General features: G+C 45.0%; 1 protein-coding gene across 1 annotated transcript in view; it reads left to right on the forward strand.

Moving 5' to 3' along the window:
* Nucleotides 1-7,098: 7,098 nt before the first annotated feature.
* ZNF281 (zinc finger protein 281) overlaps nucleotides 7,099-18,470 on the forward strand; it is a 42,183-nt gene continuing 30,811 nt past the window's right edge. Inside the window, exon 1 of the mRNA XM_089674480.1 lies at nucleotides 7,099-7,645. Within this exon, the coding sequence (XP_089530606.1) occupies nucleotides 7,331-7,645 (315 nt within the window). The 5' untranslated portion in view covers nucleotides 7,099-7,330. The remainder of the gene's footprint in view (nucleotides 7,646-18,470) is intronic.

Below are 18,470 nucleotides of genomic sequence, written 5' to 3' on the forward strand. Positions count from 1 at the left end.
TCCAGTGTCATTAGCAGAGTATTAGCACTGATCATTGTATTACCAACCGCTCGGTGTCAGATGCCCCTCTCTGCCAATTCCTCTACTGGCTTCCAATTGCCCAGTGAATTAAATTCAAAATGCTAACATACAAAGCTATTCACGACTCTGCCCTGAGTGACATCACCAATCTTGTCTCCAAATATCACCCAACCCGTCCTCTCTGCTACTTTCATGATCTCCCTTTTCTCCTCCTCTCATGCTCATCTCCAGGTCTTCACCAGACTCTCTCCCATCCTCTGGAACTCTCTACCTCAATGTGTCCTACTATTGCAGGCCATAGACAGGTCGAAAATCTGAGGGTTTTTTTTAAAAAAAAAAATCGGTAGTTCGATCAGCCGATGTTACCACCAGCGGTAAAAAAAATTGGCCGATTTTCATCCCGTCTATGGCATTTAACCCCATAATTGCTTCTGTCCCTTGCAGAGACAGGGGAGAAATACATAAGAATAAGAAAAGAAGAATAAAAAGAATTCCAGTCCGCTATTAAATTTTAGATGAAAAGTCTTGTGGTTGCAACAATGTATCCATTTGTATGTTGTAGATGGGTTTATTCGGATACAAATGGATACATTGTTGCAACCGTAAGACTTTTCATATAAAATATAATAGCGGACTGGAATTCTTCTTCTTGCAGGTCACGGCTCATGCGCAGATTTTTTATCGGTAAAACGATCGGCTGATTTGCCCATCATTGCCGGGAAAATCAGGTGATTGTCAAAATCGGCCGCAAATTTTCCAAGATACCCGATACAAAAAATGTGCAAAAAGCCCAAAAAACTGCCAACCAATTAACCCACTAACGGTGCCAAAATCAGCAGATTTTCGACCCGTCTATGGGCGGCATAGCTTCTACTCTGGCTGCCTTTAGGCAAGCCCTGAAAACTGAACTCTTCAGGGAGCCTATCATGCCTCCAATTAAACATTTATTGCTTTAATCAGCTCATCCACAGTTCTAACCTTTTGTACCACTTGCCCCACCCTATTAGATTGTAAGCTCTTTTGAGCAGGGCCCTCTTAATCCTTGTTTTTTTATTGTCTCTCTTTATATTGTAAAGCGCTGTGCAAACTGTTGGCGCTATATAAATCCTGTATAATAACAATAGTGTCACTAGAGACAACAGTGTCAGTTATTATTATTATTATTATTATACAGTATTTATAAAGCGCCAATAGTTCGCTCAGCGCTGTACATTACAAGGGGGGACAGAACATGTGACAGAACAATACCAATACAATGCAAAACATGAGGGGATCGAGGGCCCTGCTCTTTTGAGCTTACAATCTAGGAGGGAGGGGGTGGTGGCACAGGAGGAGATAGCTGTGGGGGATGGAGTGGTAGGAAGAGTGAAGGAGGGAGGCAAGTTAGCAGGGGGTGGGGTAGGCTTCCCTGAAGAGGTGGGTTTTCAGGGTGCGCCTAAAGGAGAGGAGAGTAGGTGATAATCTGATGGGTTGGGGCAGGGAGTTCCAGAGGATGGGTGACACCCTGGAGAAGTCCTGGAGGCGGGCATGGGAGGAGGAGACCAGGGAACTAGAGAGAAGGAGGTCTTGTGAGGAGCGGAGTGTGCGTGTTGGGCGGTACTTGGATATTAGGTCAGTGATGTAGTTTGGGGCAGTATGGTGGACAGCTTTGTACGTCAGCGTTAGGATTTTGAATTTGATCCGTTGCGCAATCGGAAGCCAGTGGAGGGATTGGCAGAGGGGGGTGGCGGAGACAGAGCGGTTGGAAAGGTGAATGAGTCTGGCAGCCGTGTTCAGGATGGACTGAAGAGGGGATAGCCAGCGGCGAGGCAGGCCAGTGAGGAGGGAGTTGCAGTAGTCGAGTCGTGATATGATGAGGGAGTGGATGAGCTGTTTAGTGGTTTCTGGGGTTAGGAACGTGCGGATTTTGGCGATGTTGCGGAGGTGGAGTCTGCACGAGTTTGTTAAAGATTGGACTTGGGGCTGGAAGGATAGGTTGGAGTCCAGAATGACACCCAGTACTCTGGCCTGCAGGGCGGGTTTGATGGTAGCGTTGTTGGATGTGACGGAGAAATCAATGGGGGGTGGTGTCCGGGCTGGGGGGAAGACAAGAAACTCGGTTTTGGAGAGGTTCAATTTAAGGAAGTGGAGCGACATCCAGTCTGATATGTCGCTCAGTAGGTGTGTGATTCGGGCTGAGACCAAGGGGGTGAGGTGGGGGGTTGAGAGATAGATTTGTGTGTCGTCGGCATAGAGGTGGTAGTTGAAGCCGTGAGAGTGTATGAGTTGGCCAAGGGAGGAGGTATAGATGGAGAAGAGAAGGGGCCCGAGGACAGAGCCTTGAGGGACCCCAACAGAGAGGGGGAGTGAGGGGGAGGTGGTAGCATTATAGGTAACGCTGAAAGAGCGTTGTGACAGGTAGGATGAGATCCAGGAGAGAGCAGAATCTCTGAGGCCGAGGGAGTGTAGTTTTTTGAGGAGGAGGGGGTGGTCGACTGTGTCGAAGGCCGCAGAGAGGTCAAGGAGTAGGAGCACTGAATAGTGTCCATTAGCTTTGGCGGTTAGCAGGTCGTTGGAGAGTTTGAGTAAGGCAGTTTCGGTGGAGTGTAGGGGACGGAAGCCGGACTGTAGGGGATCGAGGAGGTTGTTGTCGTTGAGGTGAGAGCATAGGCGGGTGTAGACTAGGCGCTCGAGGAGTTTAGATGTAAATGGGAGCAGGGAGATGGGTCTGAGGTTGTTCGGGTCATTGGGGTCCAGGGAGGGCTTTTTAAGTATGGGGGTGATGTGTGCATGTTTCAGAGGGGAGGGGAAAGTGCCTGAGGAGAGGGAGAGATTGAAGATGTGGGTGAGGGAGCGTAGGATGGAGTTATGAAGTAATTACATAGTCTGGCTGAAAAAAAGACAAAAGTCCATCCAGTTCAACTATAAAAAAGAAAAAAAAGTTATAATCCTACACCCACGGTTGATTCGGAGGAAGGCAAAAAACCCAGCAAAGCATGATCCAATTTGCTCCTGCAGGGGAAAAAATTCCTTCCTGATCCCCCAATAGGCAATTGGATATTCCCTGGATCAACTTTACCTATAAATCACTGTGATTGCCGCTGGTTACCGCCTTTACAGCTGTGGAAATTCCCACATATACTGTATACCATAGTTTGTAGATTCAAACCAATTATTACACACTTATTCAGATTTCTTTTTGTTACCAAAGACGTAGCAGAATACATTTTAGCCTAAATGTATGAAAATATTTGATTTTGTTTTTTTATTTTTTTATTGGATATGGTTTATAAAGTAGAAATTTTTTTTTTTTTTTAAATTTTCAGTATTTTTTTATTTATATACTAAAAAAAACCCAGTGGTGATCAAATGGCACTAAAACTCAATTTTTGTGAAAAAAAAAATTATAAATTTAATTTGGGTACAGCGTTGCATGACTGTGCAATTGCCTGTTAAGCACACCAATGGAAAGTAACACACATCCATTTTTTGAGCATTTTAATGCGTGTTGATGCGTGAACAGACCCTTATCACATGTATGGCTACCGTCAGATAACACCTATTATTAGATTCTGCGATGTATCATTTGATCCGATCGTTACCTGTACGACCACCGTCAGATAACCCCTATTATTCGATTCTGTGACAAATAACACTGTTCAACAAATTTTTATTTTTTGCCAGTTTTGGAAACAAAAGGATCCATTTCTTAATGAATTTCACATTCTGAGTTCAAATATAACAATGAAATTTGTCAATTGGCTCTAGTTTTTCTGTAAACGGAAAGTTTTCTACTATAGGCGTAATGACTACATAATGCACAATAATTATATAGATAGATGTCTTTCCACAAATATAAAGCAAGTGATATTGACTACATAACAAAGCCTAAATGGCATAATATATTGCATAGGATTACCAAGAAAAATTATAGCCATAAGCTAAGTTGAATCATTTTAATACTTAGGATTCTCACTAGTTTTGTCTTCAGTTTGTGTCGGTTTTGCTTCTCTTGGCTTTTCTCTTGTATTCGAGGAAAGGGCTATCTCTTACAACTGCACGTGACTACATGCTTCAGGTTCTTCCTCACTTGACTCAACCACGAAGGATTCTGGTGCTTTAGGAATTGGTAGCCCCTCTCCATGAGGAACTGGACGTATTGCCGATGGAATATTTGGATAGTGCACAGATAACTTTTTCTTCTTATTTAGCCCTTTTACAATTGGAGGCACCATACAAAAGTAACAATTACTAACATGATCTGTTGGCTCTCTCCAAATCATTGGCACAGCGAAAGGGATAGATGCCTTTTTTCCATTCAACCATTGCTCCAGTGCCGTCCCACAAGAATTGTAGCATATATGTGGTGCCCAGCTCTTGTCCTGTCTCCTATCTTGCAGCCAAAATACAAGTTGTAGGCTTTCTTAATCATTCCTGTTATCCTCCTTTTTTGTGAGATAAAAGTTATTTCACCGCAGATATAGCAGAAATTATCTGCTTTATTCACACAAGTTCGAGGCATTACTGAGTAGCCTATATAAGCATAAAACGAAATGTAAAGACGCTGTCGAACTACAATCAGCTACAGATACTGCAGCTTTTATGCAGTGAAGTGATGCAATTAAAGGCTAATATTACATCATCTCAGTATACATGCAATTTTCTATTGGTCACCAGTATCAATTGCGCAATATGCAGCTGAAGTTGCATCATAATTTTGAATGGCTTACGTCATTAGATGGGTGAATATATCATGGAAACTAGAGCCAATCAACATTTTTTAGGGTCATTTTCGTTTTCAGCACCCCAAAATTATGTAAGATTAGCTAATTTTATGCCCAAAACTTTTTACCTGTTGAACAGTGTAATTTGATCCGATCGTTACCTGTACGACCACCATCAGATAATCCCTATTATTCAATTCTGTGATGAATCGTTTGATCTGATTGTTAGCTATACGGCCACCATCAGATAATTCCTATTATTCGATTCTGTGATTAATTGATTTACCCGATCATTACCTGTACGACCACCGTCAGATAATCCCATTATTGGATTCTGTGACAAACCATTTGATCCGATCATTACCTGTACAGTCACCATCAGGTAATTTCTATTATTCGATTCTGTGACAAATCATTTGATCCAATTGTTACCTGTACGACCACCGTCAGATAATCCCTATTATTCGATTCTGTGACGAATCATTTGATCCAATTGTTACCTGTACGACCACCGTCAGATAATCCCTATTATTCGATTCTGTGACAAATCGTTTGAACCGATCGTTACCTGTACGACCATGGTCAGATAATCCCTATTATTCGATTCTGTGATTATTTGATCCGATCGTTATGTGTACGACCACTGTCAGATAATTTATATAATTTGATTCTGTGGCAAATCGTTTGATCAGATCATTACGTGTATGATCACTGTCAGATAATTCCTATTATTTGATTCTGTGATTAATCATTTGATCCGATCGCTACGTGTAAGACGACCGTCAGATAATCCCTATTATTCGATTCTGTGACAAACCATTTGATCCCATTGTTACCTGTAGTCACCATCAGATAATTTCTATTATTCGATTCTGTGATGAATCGTTTGATCCGATCGTTATGTGTACGACCACGGTCAGATAATTTATATAATTTGATTCTGTGATTATTTGATCTGATCGTTACCTGTACGACCACCAGCAGATAATCCCTATTATTCCATTCTGTGATGAATCATTTGATCAGATCGTTACGTATACGGCCACCATCATATAATGCCTATTATTCGATTCTGTGATTATTTGATTCGATCGTTACCTGTACAACCACCATCAGGTAATCCCTATTATTTGATTCTGTGATGAATCGTTTGATCCGATCGTTACCTGTACGACCGTCAGATAATTCCTATTATTCGTTTCTGTGATTATTTGATCCGATCGTTATGTGTACGACCACCATCAGATAACCCCTATTATTCGATTCTGTTATGAATCATTTGATCCAATCGTTACGTAGACGGCCACCATCAGATAACCCCTATTATTAGAATTTGTGACGAATCATTTGATCCGATCGTTACGTATACGGCCACCATCAGATAACCCCTATTATTCGATTCTGTGATTATTTGATCCGATCGTTATGTGTATGACCACAGTCAGATAATTTATATTATTTGATTCTGTGATGAATCATTTGATCCGATCGTTACCTGTACGACCACCATCAGATAATCCCTATTACTCGATTCTGTGATGAGTCATTTGATCCGATCAATTCGTTTGATCCGATCGTTACATGTTTGGCCAGTCTGTAAATATGAATAGATCCTTTTTAACGAGCTCAGAAAAACCACGAGAGCCAGCTTTGGACTGTGCAACAAAAAACGTTAATTTTTACGGCACGCCACGGTCCCAAAATGCACATGGTGATGAGATTTTCTCTCAATTCTGAGTCATTCACATCCGAACGACTCAGAATTGTGATAAAATCGCGTCACGTGTATTTTGGTACCGTGGCGTGCCGTAAAAATGAGCGTTTTGTTGCACGGTCCAAAGCTGGCTCCAAGAGCTACTTTGGCGCGAAGGTTGGCCCATTCAATTAAATGTGCAAAAATATGCGTAAAAAACACAGCGCTTGAGGCCTAGGCGCTCATAATGGAAAAAAGAACTATAACAAAAAAAAAGTAAACAAAATGCGCCCGTCAGGGAGGTTTATCCCGATGATTAACGCGGTTATACATGTTTATTGTCATTATACACCCCATTCCGGCACATCACCGCGGTCTTTTCCTCGGGTGACCTCTCTAACGGTCGCAGCCCTGCTCACACACAAAGCACGCCAACCTGCAGCAAAACAATGCAAAGGGCCAAGCGCCCAGACACAACACAATCGGAAGCTCAGCAGCCCCGCACTGCGCAAGCGCCGCGGCCAGCGCCATGCGTCACATTGGATCGCGAGAGCTGAGGGCGCGCAGGCGCAGTGGGTGGTCCCGGGACGCAGGACATGCGTAGCTGCCGCCGTACGCGGCCCGAGCATGCCCAGTGATTGGCTGTGTGTTGGGCGCGCGTGCGCAGTGCGGCTCCTCAGCAGCTTCTATTGTGGAGGTTTCGGGCGTCGTGTGTTGTTGTGCGGGCCGGCGGTCCATGACGGTATTGTGCGGGCCCCCGGGGGACGGAGGCGAGGCGGTCGTGTGAAGGATGTGTGTGAAGACTTAGTGCGGCGTTCCGCTCCCGGTTTTACCTCAGCAGCCGCCTCTCTCCGTCGCTTCACCTTCACGGAGAGGAGGCCCCCCCCCCCTGCTCCCTTCCCCGCCGCCGGCCATGGAGCCGACCTTCCCCCCCAGCATGCTGATGTTCAGCCACCTCCCGCCCGTCACCACCTTCGCCCGCCTGGGCTCTGACCTGCTGCCTCCTCCTCCGCCGCCCCCCATCCTGCCGTGCCACGGGGACATGATCCTGAAGAAGGAGCCCGGCTCCCCGCCCAACCACGACTTCATGCACGGCCTGGGCGCCATCAAGCAGGAGAAGATCGGGGAGAACGACACCTACCAGTACTACGGGGAGAGGCCGGCCGAGATCCTGGAGGTGACTGTGGGGGGCCCCGGGCTCATCCCAGAGCTGGGCTTCAACCGAGAGGTGAGATCCCACCTACCTGTCTTCCCCCCCCCCCCTCTTTGTGTCCCCACTGGGCACATTCCCCCTCACTTCCTGACCTCAGGATGCAGCAGGAAGTGAGGGGGGTCACCAGGGCAGGTGTCCCCAGTTTTGTTCTGGTGATCACTGTGAGAATCAGGCATTTCCTGGGGCACGGGCTGATTTAGTAAACGCGATAATCTGCATCCCCATTGGGGAGATTTCCCATCTCTTCCTGACCTCAGGATGCAACAGGAAGTGAGGGGGGTCACCAGGACAGGTGTCCCCAATTTTGTTCTGGTGATCACTGTGAGAATCAGGCGTTTCCTGGGGCACGGGCTGATTTAGTAAACGCGATAATCTGCGTCCCCATTGGGGAGATTTCCCATCTCTTCCTGCCCTCAGGATGCAGTAGGAGGTGAGGGGTGTCACCAGGACAGGTGTCCCCAGTGGAGGATTTCTTTTGTCCTGGTGATCACTGTGAGATTCAGCTTTTCCCGGGGCTTGGGCTGATTTACTAAACATGACAATCTGTGGCCCCATTGGGGAGAAAGTGTGGGGAGTCACCAGAACAGGTGGAGATTCCCCTTCACTTCCTGTCCAAGGGCTGCAAGGGGAAGTGTGGGACGTCACCAGGACAATGGTCCCCATTGGAAGATTTTTTTTGTTCTGGCGATCACTGTGAGATTCAGGTTTTCCAGGGGCTCAGGGTCCATTTACTAACCATGACAATCTGTGTCCCCATTGGGGACATTTCTCCTCACTTCCTGTCCAGGGAATGCGACTGGAATTGAGGGGGGTCACCAGGATAGGTGTTCTCATTGGAAAGTTTCTTTTGCTCTGGTGATCACTGTGAGATTCAGGTTTTCCTGGAGCTCTGGTTGACTTACTAAACATGACAATCTTTGTCCCCATTGGGAAGGTTTCCCATCTCCTCCTGCCCTCAGGATTCAGGAGGAGGTGAGGGGAATCACCAGGATAGGTGTCCCCAGTGGAGGATTTCTTTTGTCCTGGTGAGCACCGTGCGATTCAGCTTTTACCGGGGTCGGGCTGATTAACTAAACATTAGAATCTGTGTCCCCATTGGGGAGATGTCTCCTCACTTCCTGTCCAGGGGATGCGACTGGAATTTAGGGGAACACCTCTCTTGGTGACCTCATTGGAAAGTTTATTCTGCTCTGTTGATCACTGAGATTCAGGTTTTCCCGAGGCGATTTACTAAACATGACAATCTGTGTCCCCATTGAAGAAATCCAATCTCACTTCCTGTCCTTTGGATGCAACAGAAAGTGTGGGGAGTCACCAGAAGAGGTGGAGATTTCCCTTCACTTCCTGTCCAAGGGATGCAAAAGGAAGTGTGGAACGTCACCAGGACAAGGGTCACCATTGGAAGATCTCTTTTGTTCTTGTGATCACCGTGAGATTAAGCTTTTCCCGGGGCTCGGGCTGATTAGCTAAACATGAGAATCTGTGTCCCCATTGGGGAGATGTCTCCTCACTTCCTGTCAAAGGAATGTGACTGGAATTGTGGGGGGTCACCAGGATAGGTGTTCTCATTGGAAAGTTTCTTTTGCTCTGGTGATCACTGTGAGATTCAGGTTTTCCCGGGGCTCTGGTCGATTTTACTAAACGTTACAATCTGTGTCCCCATTGGAGAAATTCCCACTCACTTCCTGTCCTTGGGATGCAACAGTGTGGGGAGTCACCAGAACAGGTGGAGATTTCACTTCCTGTCCAAGGGATGCAACAGGAAGTGTGGTGAGTCACCAGGACAGGGATCCCCATTGGAAGATTTCTTTTGTTCTGCTGACCACTAAGATTCAGTTGTTTCCTGGGGTACAAAGTGACTCTTCCTAGAGGGGGCACGGATTGAGTTGTCTCCATTGGGCAAATTCCCCCTCACTTTCTGTCCATAGGATGCAGCAGGAAGTGAGGGGAGTCACCAGAACAGGTGTCCTCAGTGAAGGATTTCTATTGTTCCGGTGATCACTGTGAGATTCAGCATTTCCCAGGGCTGATTTACTAAACGTGACAATCTGTGTCCCCATTGGGCAGATTCCCCCTCACTTCCCATCCTCGGGATGCAGCAGGAAGTAAGGTGAGTCACCAGGACAGGTAACCCATTGGAAGATTTCCTTTGTTCTGCTGACCACTAAGATGATGTGTGGACTTTCCTGGGGCACGAGGTGACTCTATCTACAGGGAACACAGGTTGATTTATAAGATGTAACAATCTGCGTCCCCATAGGAGAGAAATTCCCACTCACTTCCTGTCCTTGGGATGCAACAAAGTGTAGGTAGTCACCAGAACAGGTGTCCCAGTAGAGGATTTCTTTTGTTTTGGCGATCACCGTGAGATTCAGCTTTTCCCGGGACTCGGACTGGTTTACTAAACGTGGCCATCTGTGTCCCTGTTAAGGAGATTTCCCTTCTCTTCCTGTCCAGGGAATACGACAGGAAGTGAGGACAGTCACCAGAACAGAGGTCCCCATTGGAAGATTTATTTTGTTCTGCTGACACCTAAGATTCAGGTGTTTACTGGGGCATGGGGTGACTCTTCCTAGAGGGGACACAGGTTGATTAACAAGATGTAACAATCTGTGTCCCCATTGTGGAGATTTCCTTTCACTTCCTGTCCAGGGAATGTGACGGGGAGTCAACAGAACATGTGTCCCCATTGGAAAATGTCTTTTGTTCTGGTGATTACTGTGAGATTCAGGTTTTCCAGGGGCATGGGCTGATTTACTAAATGGGACAATCTGTGTCCCCGGGAGATTTTCCTTCACGTCCTGTCCAGGAGCTGTGCCAGGAAGTTTAGGGAGTCACCAGAACAGGGGTCCCTATTGGAAGATTTCTTTTATTCTGCTGACCACTAAGATCCAGGTGTTTCCTGGGGCATGGGGTGACTCTTCCTAGAGGGGACACAGGTTGATTTACAAGATGTAACAATCTGCGTCCCCATTGGGGAAATTTCCACTCGCTTCCTGTTCAGGGAATGCAACCGGAAGTGATGGGAGTCACCAGAACAGGTATCCCCATTGGACAGTTTCTCTTATCCTGGTGACACCTGTAAGATTTGGAGTTTTCCTGGAGTACAGGGTGACTCTTCCTAGATGGGCTGCCAACTGCTTTACACAATGTGACCATCTGTGTTCACATTGGGGAGATTTCCCTTCACTTCCTGTGCAGGGGATGCAGCAGGAAGTGAAGGGAAGACTTGCACCAGAGCAGGTGGAAGATTTCTCCCTTTTTCTGCTGACCACTGTAGGATTCTCTTTCCCCCTGGAATACTAGAGAGGACTTGGACTGCTTTGCAAAATATGACCATCATTGTCCCCATTGGGGAGCTTTCTCTTCACTTCCTGGTCAGGGGATGCAACAGGAAGTGAGGGAAGTCATGAGAACAGGTGACCCCATTGAAAGGTTTCTCTTATTCTGGTGACCACTGTAAGATTCAGGTTTTCGCTGGGGCACGTGGTGACTATTTTCCTAGGGGACATGGACTGCTGTCTAAAATATGATGAGCTGTGTCCCTATTGGGCACACCTGTTCTGGTGACTCCTTTTCACTTCCTGTTACATCCCCTGGATAGGAAGTGAGAGGAGTCACCAGTACAGGTGTCCTTATTGGAATATCTTTCTGTTCAGGTTTTTCCCTGGGTCACAGGGTGACTCTTCCTAGAGGGGACACGGGCTGATTTCACAACGTGACCAGGGTTCTAACGGTGTTCTCAAGTGATTAGACATGGAGCAGGGATGTTAGAGCCCTGGGCACATGAAGTGGGGGGGGGGGGGGTACTCCCATCCATTCTCCGCACCTCAGATGTTGATCACGAAGGTACCTGGATGTTGGTGCTCACAGGTGACATCATGGGTAAGGCAGAGAGATGTCCTGCTGTATCATGCATATTGTACACACCTGAGGCCAACTGGGAACTTGTACAGGGCATTGGTTCATGGCATGGTCCGAGCATGCTGTACACAGAACTGGGGTTCAGTTGCATGACCTTGGGAAAATGCTGTAGCACAGGTCATGGGTACCGTTGTATGTTGGGAGGTGGTGTAGCACAAGATTTGGTTTTAGTTGCGTGGTGGTCGGAAAATGCTGTAGCACAGGACATGGGTTCCATTGAATGTTGGGAGAAGGCTGTAGCACAGGACATGGGTTCCATTGAATGTTGGGAGAAGGCTGTAGCACAGGACATGGGTTCCATTGAGTGTTGGGAGAAGGCTGTAGCACAGGACATGGGTTCCATTGAATGTTGGGAGAAGGCTGTAGCACAGGACATGGGTTCCATTGAATGTTGGGAGAAGGCTGTAGCACAGGACATGGGTTCCATTGAATGTTGGGAGAAGGCTGTAGCACAGGACATGGATTCCATTGAATGTTGGGAGAAGGCTGTAGCACAGGACATGGGTTCCATTGAATGCTGGGAGAAGGCTGTAGCACAGGGCATGGGTTCCATTGTATGTTGGGAGAATGCCGTAGCACAGGACATGGGTTCCATTGTATGTTGAGAGAATGCTGTAGCACAGGGCATGGGTTTTATTGTATTCCAGGAGGGTGCCATAGCACAGGACATGAGTTCCATTGTATGTTGGGAGAAGGCTGTAGCACAGGACATGGGTTCCATTGTATGTTGGGAGAAGGCTGTAGCACAGGACATGGGTTCCATTGTATGTTGAGGGAATGCTGTAGGACAGGACATGGGTTCCATTGTATTTTAGGAGAATGCTGTACCACAGGACATGGGTTCTATTGTATTCCGGGAGGGTGCTGTAGCACAGGACATGGGTTCCATTGTATGTTGGGAGAATGCTGTAGCACAGAACATGGGTTCTATTGTATTCTGGGAGGGTGCTGTAACACAGGACATGAGTTCCATTGTATGTTGGGAGAATGCTGTATTACGGGACATGGGTTCCATTGTGTGTTAGGAGAATGCCGTAGCACAGGGCATGGGTTCCATTGTATTTTTGGACGGTGCTGTAGCACAGGGCATGGGTTCCATTGTATATTAGGAGAATGCTGTACCACAGGACATGGGTTCTATTGTATTCCGGGAGGGTGTTGTAGCACAGGACATGGGTTCCATTGTATGTTGGGAGAAGGCTGTAGCACAGGACATGGGTTCCATTGTATGTTGAGAGAATGCTGTAGCACAGGGCATGGGTTCTATTGTATTCCAGGATGGTGCTGTAGCACAGGACAGGAGTTCAACTGTATGTTAGGAGAATGCTGTAGCGCAGGACATGGGTTCCATTGTATGTTAGGAGAATGCTGTAGTGCAGGACATGGGTTCCATTGAATGTTGGGCTGTAGGTTCGTATGGTGGCCATCCACCATAGCACGGAACATAGGTTTGCTGCCACAATACAGGGTATGGATTTTGTCTCCGAGGGTGACTGTTGGTGTACTCAGGTGCTTGGAGTCAGTACAGAAATGTACATCCCAGCATTTGTAGCTTACCTTGTGTCTGTAAACATGGGTTTGCTCACTCCAAATGTAAAGTCACGCCGTTTTGTGTGATTCAACGACGGTTTTCAGAGCCATTACAGTGCAGTGGAGAACGGAGTTTGATTGCCTGTTGTGTGAGTGAGACCTGACTGTACACAATAGAGATGATACATAGTGAGGATTTGGTCCTCTTACAGTCAGCGACTGTGAACTTTTTTTTTTTTAAATAAGAAAACAGGTTTTTACTTGCTCTCTCTGTGCAATGGGATTGGGCAGAACAGCCCTCCACTTTTCAGGTCCCCCACCGGTGCTCCTCTACTTCTTGGCATGCCCCTTCTGTGGGCTCACTCCTGAGCCGTCCTTCTTGCATCTATAGACACAGGCAGTGCAGCTAGACCCTGCCCCCTGCTGCTTCGTCACAGCTGACTGACTGTCAACATCGGAGCCAATGGCCAAGCCTATGCGAGTGGGGAGAAGGGAGAGAGCCGCTACAGAAAGGTACAGTGCTGGATTGAAATGGGACTCGGGTAAGCAGGGTGGATTTGATTTATATCACTAGTGAAACATTTTTAAAGTGCACCTGTCATCTCTGCGGGACACAGTGCCTCCTCCGACCCGCTGTTGACTCACCAACAGTCCTATTCACTTTAATGGGACGGCTGGTGATGCGGCAGTGACACAAGGTGAGGGACATGGCGGCAGCAGGTGAGTGGATGCCCGCTAACAGGCTCTGCCATGATGGATCTAAAATGACAGGTGCTCTTTAAATGTAAGGAATCTGACACATTCTTGCTGGAAGTTAGAATCTTTAATATTTGCAAACCAAATGAAGGTTTCCTTTTTAAAATAAGAAGCTGTCAGGTTAGTAAACCAGCGATCTCAGAAACGATTTTAGGTTCATAGGTTAATCACACATAGTTGAACGACTCAAATTCTTTGATTTCATGTTTTTTTTTTCTCATGGTTACTGTGAAATTGTGTGAATGCATCAATGCAGTGCATGTTATGTCCGCTTGCAGAGCTTGGGCTCATTGAATGAGTTTACTAAAAATGTAAATATTGCAGAATATACAGCCTCATGCTACATAACTAAGCTCCATGTCATGCTGAATAAACTCAATTGTTTATCTTCAATAGAAAACTGTATTTAGATAGATTTTTACTCCAAAAGCATTTTATTAAAATTTAATTTTGATCATTTTAAAAAATCCGATTGAAATTAAAAATCAAATCCAATTAGGTTGGTGAGGGGGCATACTGCTAACTACACCGTGTTCCAAATTATTATGCAAATGATATTTTTCTCATTTACCTAAATAATTGATGTAAATAACAGTCAGCATAATTCTCATGTTATCGACTATTAAGAGTACAATTCACATTTTATTGAACAAACCTCCTAATGATAACAGGATTTTTGTTAAACATAAAACCCTTCCAATGACTGTTCCAAATTATTCCGCACAGTAAGTTTCAAAACACTTTATAGGTTGTAAAGAACTGAAAATTGTCATTTGTTGTGTTTGCAGCATATTTACTGAAATCAAAAGCTATTTCAATCAAACTTTTACCAACATTTTAACTTTTTAAACATTTTAACAGGTCGCGTTACATTGTAACATAGGACCCCTTATTTGATAGCAGATCACAATTCTTGCATCCATTGAACTTGTGAGTTTTTGGACAGTTTCTGCTTGAATTTGTTTGCAAGATGTCAGAATAGCCTCCCAGAGCTGCTGTTTGGATGTAAACTGCCTCCCACCCTCATAGATCTTTTGCTTGAGGATGCTCCAAAGGTTCTCAATAGGATTGAGGTCAGGGGAGGATGGAGGCCACACCATGACTTTCTCTCCTTTTATCCCCATAGCAGCCATTGATGCAGAGGTATTCTTTGCAGCATGAGATGGTGAATTGTCATGCATGAAGAAGATTTTATTACGGAAAGCATAGTTCTTCCTTCTGTACCAGGGAAGAAAGTGGTCAGTCATAAACTCGAAATACTTTGCAGAGGTCATCTTTACACCTTCAGGGCCCCTAAAGGGGCCGACCAGCTCTGTTCCCATGATTCCGGCCCAAAACATGACTCCACCACCGCCTTGCTGACGTCGCAGCCTTGTTGGAACAGGGTGGCCGTCCACCAACCATCCACTACTCCATCCATCTGGACCATCCAGGGTTGCACGGCACTCATCAGTGAACAGGACTGTTTGAAAATTAGTCCTCATGTATTTTTCTGCCCAGTGCAGCCATTTCTGCTTGTGAGCATTGGTTAGTGGTGGCTGAATAGAAGGTTTATGCACAGTTGCAAGACTCTGGAGGACTCTACACCTTGATGTCCGTGGGACTCCAGAGGCACCAGCAGCTTCAAATATCTGTTTGCTGCTATGTAATGGTATTTTAGCAGCTGCTCTCTTGATCCGATGCATGGATCTGGCAGAAATCTTCCTCAATGTGCCTTTATCTGCACCAACCCGTCTGTGCTCTGAATCAGCCACAAATCTCTTAATAGTGCGATGATCACGCTTAAGTTTTCGTGAAATATTGAATGTTTTCATACCTCGTCCAAGGCATTGAACTATTTCACTCTTTTCGGCAGCAGAGAGATCCTTTTTCTTCCCCATATTGCTTGAAAATGGTGCTCTGCTTAATAATGTGGAACACCCTCCTTTAAGTTTTTTCCTTAAATTGGGCTCACTGGCCAATCTAATTATCACAGGTGTCCGAGATTGTTTTCAGTGATCAAAAAAGCCCTAACACACAATGCCATCCATGAGTTACACTGAAAAACAAAATATTTAATTTTTGTGACACTTAAATAGAATTTGCATAATAATTTGGGTCGGTGTATGTACAGATCAAAACTACATAAAGAAGTAAGGTTCATTAACCACTTCCCGACCGGCCGTTGTATATAAACGGCCGGACGGTGGCACTGCAGGGTCGGGTGGCCGTCTATAAACGGCCTCCCCGCACCCTGCTTGTGCGCGCTCCCTGGGAGCGCGCAGCACCGCGATCTGGTGCCCGCTGTGTCCTCCGATCACCGGGCGGGACCTCTGTACGAGGTCCCGATCATGTGATCACTGATTGGCCAATCAGTGATCACATGCAAAGTAGTAAGCAAGATGTCACTTCTGACATCATTGCTTACTATGTGTGAAATCTGTGAATGATCACAGAGGTCACATGGTACAAGGCTATTCACAACAGCCTTGTACCATGTGACAAGCTGTGACCAATCACAGCTCACTCTGTATTTCTCAATGAGTGCAGGAATGCACACAGAGAGAAAGAGAAATGATTGCTTTTACATCCTATATGGGTGTAAAAGCAATCAGTGTAAAAAAAAAAAAAAAAATCTTTATCACCCCTCACAAGTAGTACAGTGTCACCATGGTGACACTGTACTGCTAGGGTGACAGTATGTTAAAAAAAAATAAATAAAAAAAATAATAATATAAAAAAATAAAATAAAAATGTAAAAAAATGTTTAAAAATTATAATTTTTGCTTATAAACTAATTTGGATTTTTTTTTCTTACTAAAAAGATAACGGAATAAATTTTGGCTAAGATTTATGATGAAATATTATTTATTTGCAAAATTTTATTAAAAAAAACACTTTTTTAAAAATTTTTTGGACATTTCATTTACATAGCAAAAAAAATACAAATCCCAGTGGTGAATAAATACCACCAAAATAAAGCTTTATCTATCTAAAAAAAATGGTAAAAAATTCATTTGGGTACAGTGTTGCATGACCGCGCAATTGTCATTCAAAGTGTGATAGCGCTAAAAGCTGAAAATTGCCCTGGTCAGGAAGGGGGTAAAAGTGTCCGGTCTGGAAGTGGTTAAATTCTACAGGGAGTTAATGATGGGACACCAGGTAGTACAGTATCTGATATCAGCAATGCTGTACAAGGGCACATTGATGCCAGTTTAGTTCAACAGATGAACTGGCACAATAGAAGTGACTCTGCTTCCAAGCATTAACACGCTGTATACTGCCTGAAAGTGTTTGTTTTTAGTAGGAAACCCATCCATTTCTATGTTATTAGTTCTATTTGGGCACTGATTGTCAGTGCAGATTTATAGGATAAATTCACCTTTTGGACAAAAAAAATTGCACGTTTTTTTTTGCAGGTAAAATGTGCATTTATTATTTTTGTCCAAAGGAGTCTGTAAATACTGCACTAGCGATCAGTAGATTGCTGATGCCATGCAGGTCTCCTGCAGACCTGTCAGAAGTCACAATATCTGCTTGCTGTACAGGATGTATGGTCAAGCGGGTATTCTGACAGGAATTGTACATCGAGATTTCTATCTATACTATTTCTAGAAGGTGGAGGGTTGGCACGGCGGCTGTGGATATGGGAACATGTTACATGTTCCACCCTAAAAACGGGTGGACATGTAACATGTTTCAAAGGTGAACTTATCCTTTAAATGTATTAAGATTTGTGTCTTTTATATGCGTTAAATGGGTCCTACTTGTGTAAACACACAAAAGAGAATATATGTGATTCATTTTTTGTGCATCTGCACAATGGAATGTGTTCAATTTTTTTTCCCGCTGCTGTGGTCAATGCATTAACAGAGGAGCCTTAAGCCAGCCATACATGGATCGATATTCAGCTGGTTCAGGAGAATCCAAACATATTTTGATCCTTGTATGGGCACCCTGGTTGTACATCTTATCGATCACCTTCTGTACAACTACCTTGTCAGTTTTTTCCAGACGATCAGTGCTGCCAGTTAAAGGCAGCAGCACTGATCATTATGATCTTACAGCTTGGAAGGCTCCCTGCCACGAGGACACTATAAATATACACAGTGGTAGAGATTCCCCTATCCACATCAAATGTGTGTGGACAGGGGAATCAGTACTTTTTTTTTTTTTTTTTTTTTTTGTCGTTCAACCCGCTGGTTGAATGAAAACAAAAAAAATGTATAATATATGGTCTGCCTTAGGATGCATCCACACCTGCGCCTGTGATTGGATGTGAGCTGCAAGTAGGCAGCCCTATTGAAAACAATGGGATAGTGCCGACTCTTGCAGCTAATTGCACCCACTCACATGTACTCTCTGAAGCAGCTATCTCATGCAAGTGATCAGCCCTAGATGCAGGCAGGGTGCATTCACAGGTGTAAATGCACCATTAAAGTGCACTTTCAGAGGTTGGAAGCTCCACAGGATTTAATAAAAGCAGAGTGAATGAACTGAGAAGACTTTGGAAGTGGATGTGCAATCCAGTCAGTGATCTCTTGCTGAATCAGGGACATATGGGTAAAAGACTAGAAGGGAGCATGGGTTTGCCAGAAACTGTTTTAATAAGTGGTTGTGTGGCACAGAGCAGGCGCAAAGCAAACATGTT

Source organism: Staurois parvus, unplaced genomic scaffold (assembly GCF_062004578.1).
Source record: "Staurois parvus isolate SC_StPar_1 unplaced genomic scaffold, SC_StPar_1.0 ptg000151l, whole genome shotgun sequence".
NCBI lineage: Eukaryota > Metazoa > Chordata > Amphibia > Anura > Ranidae > Staurois > Staurois parvus.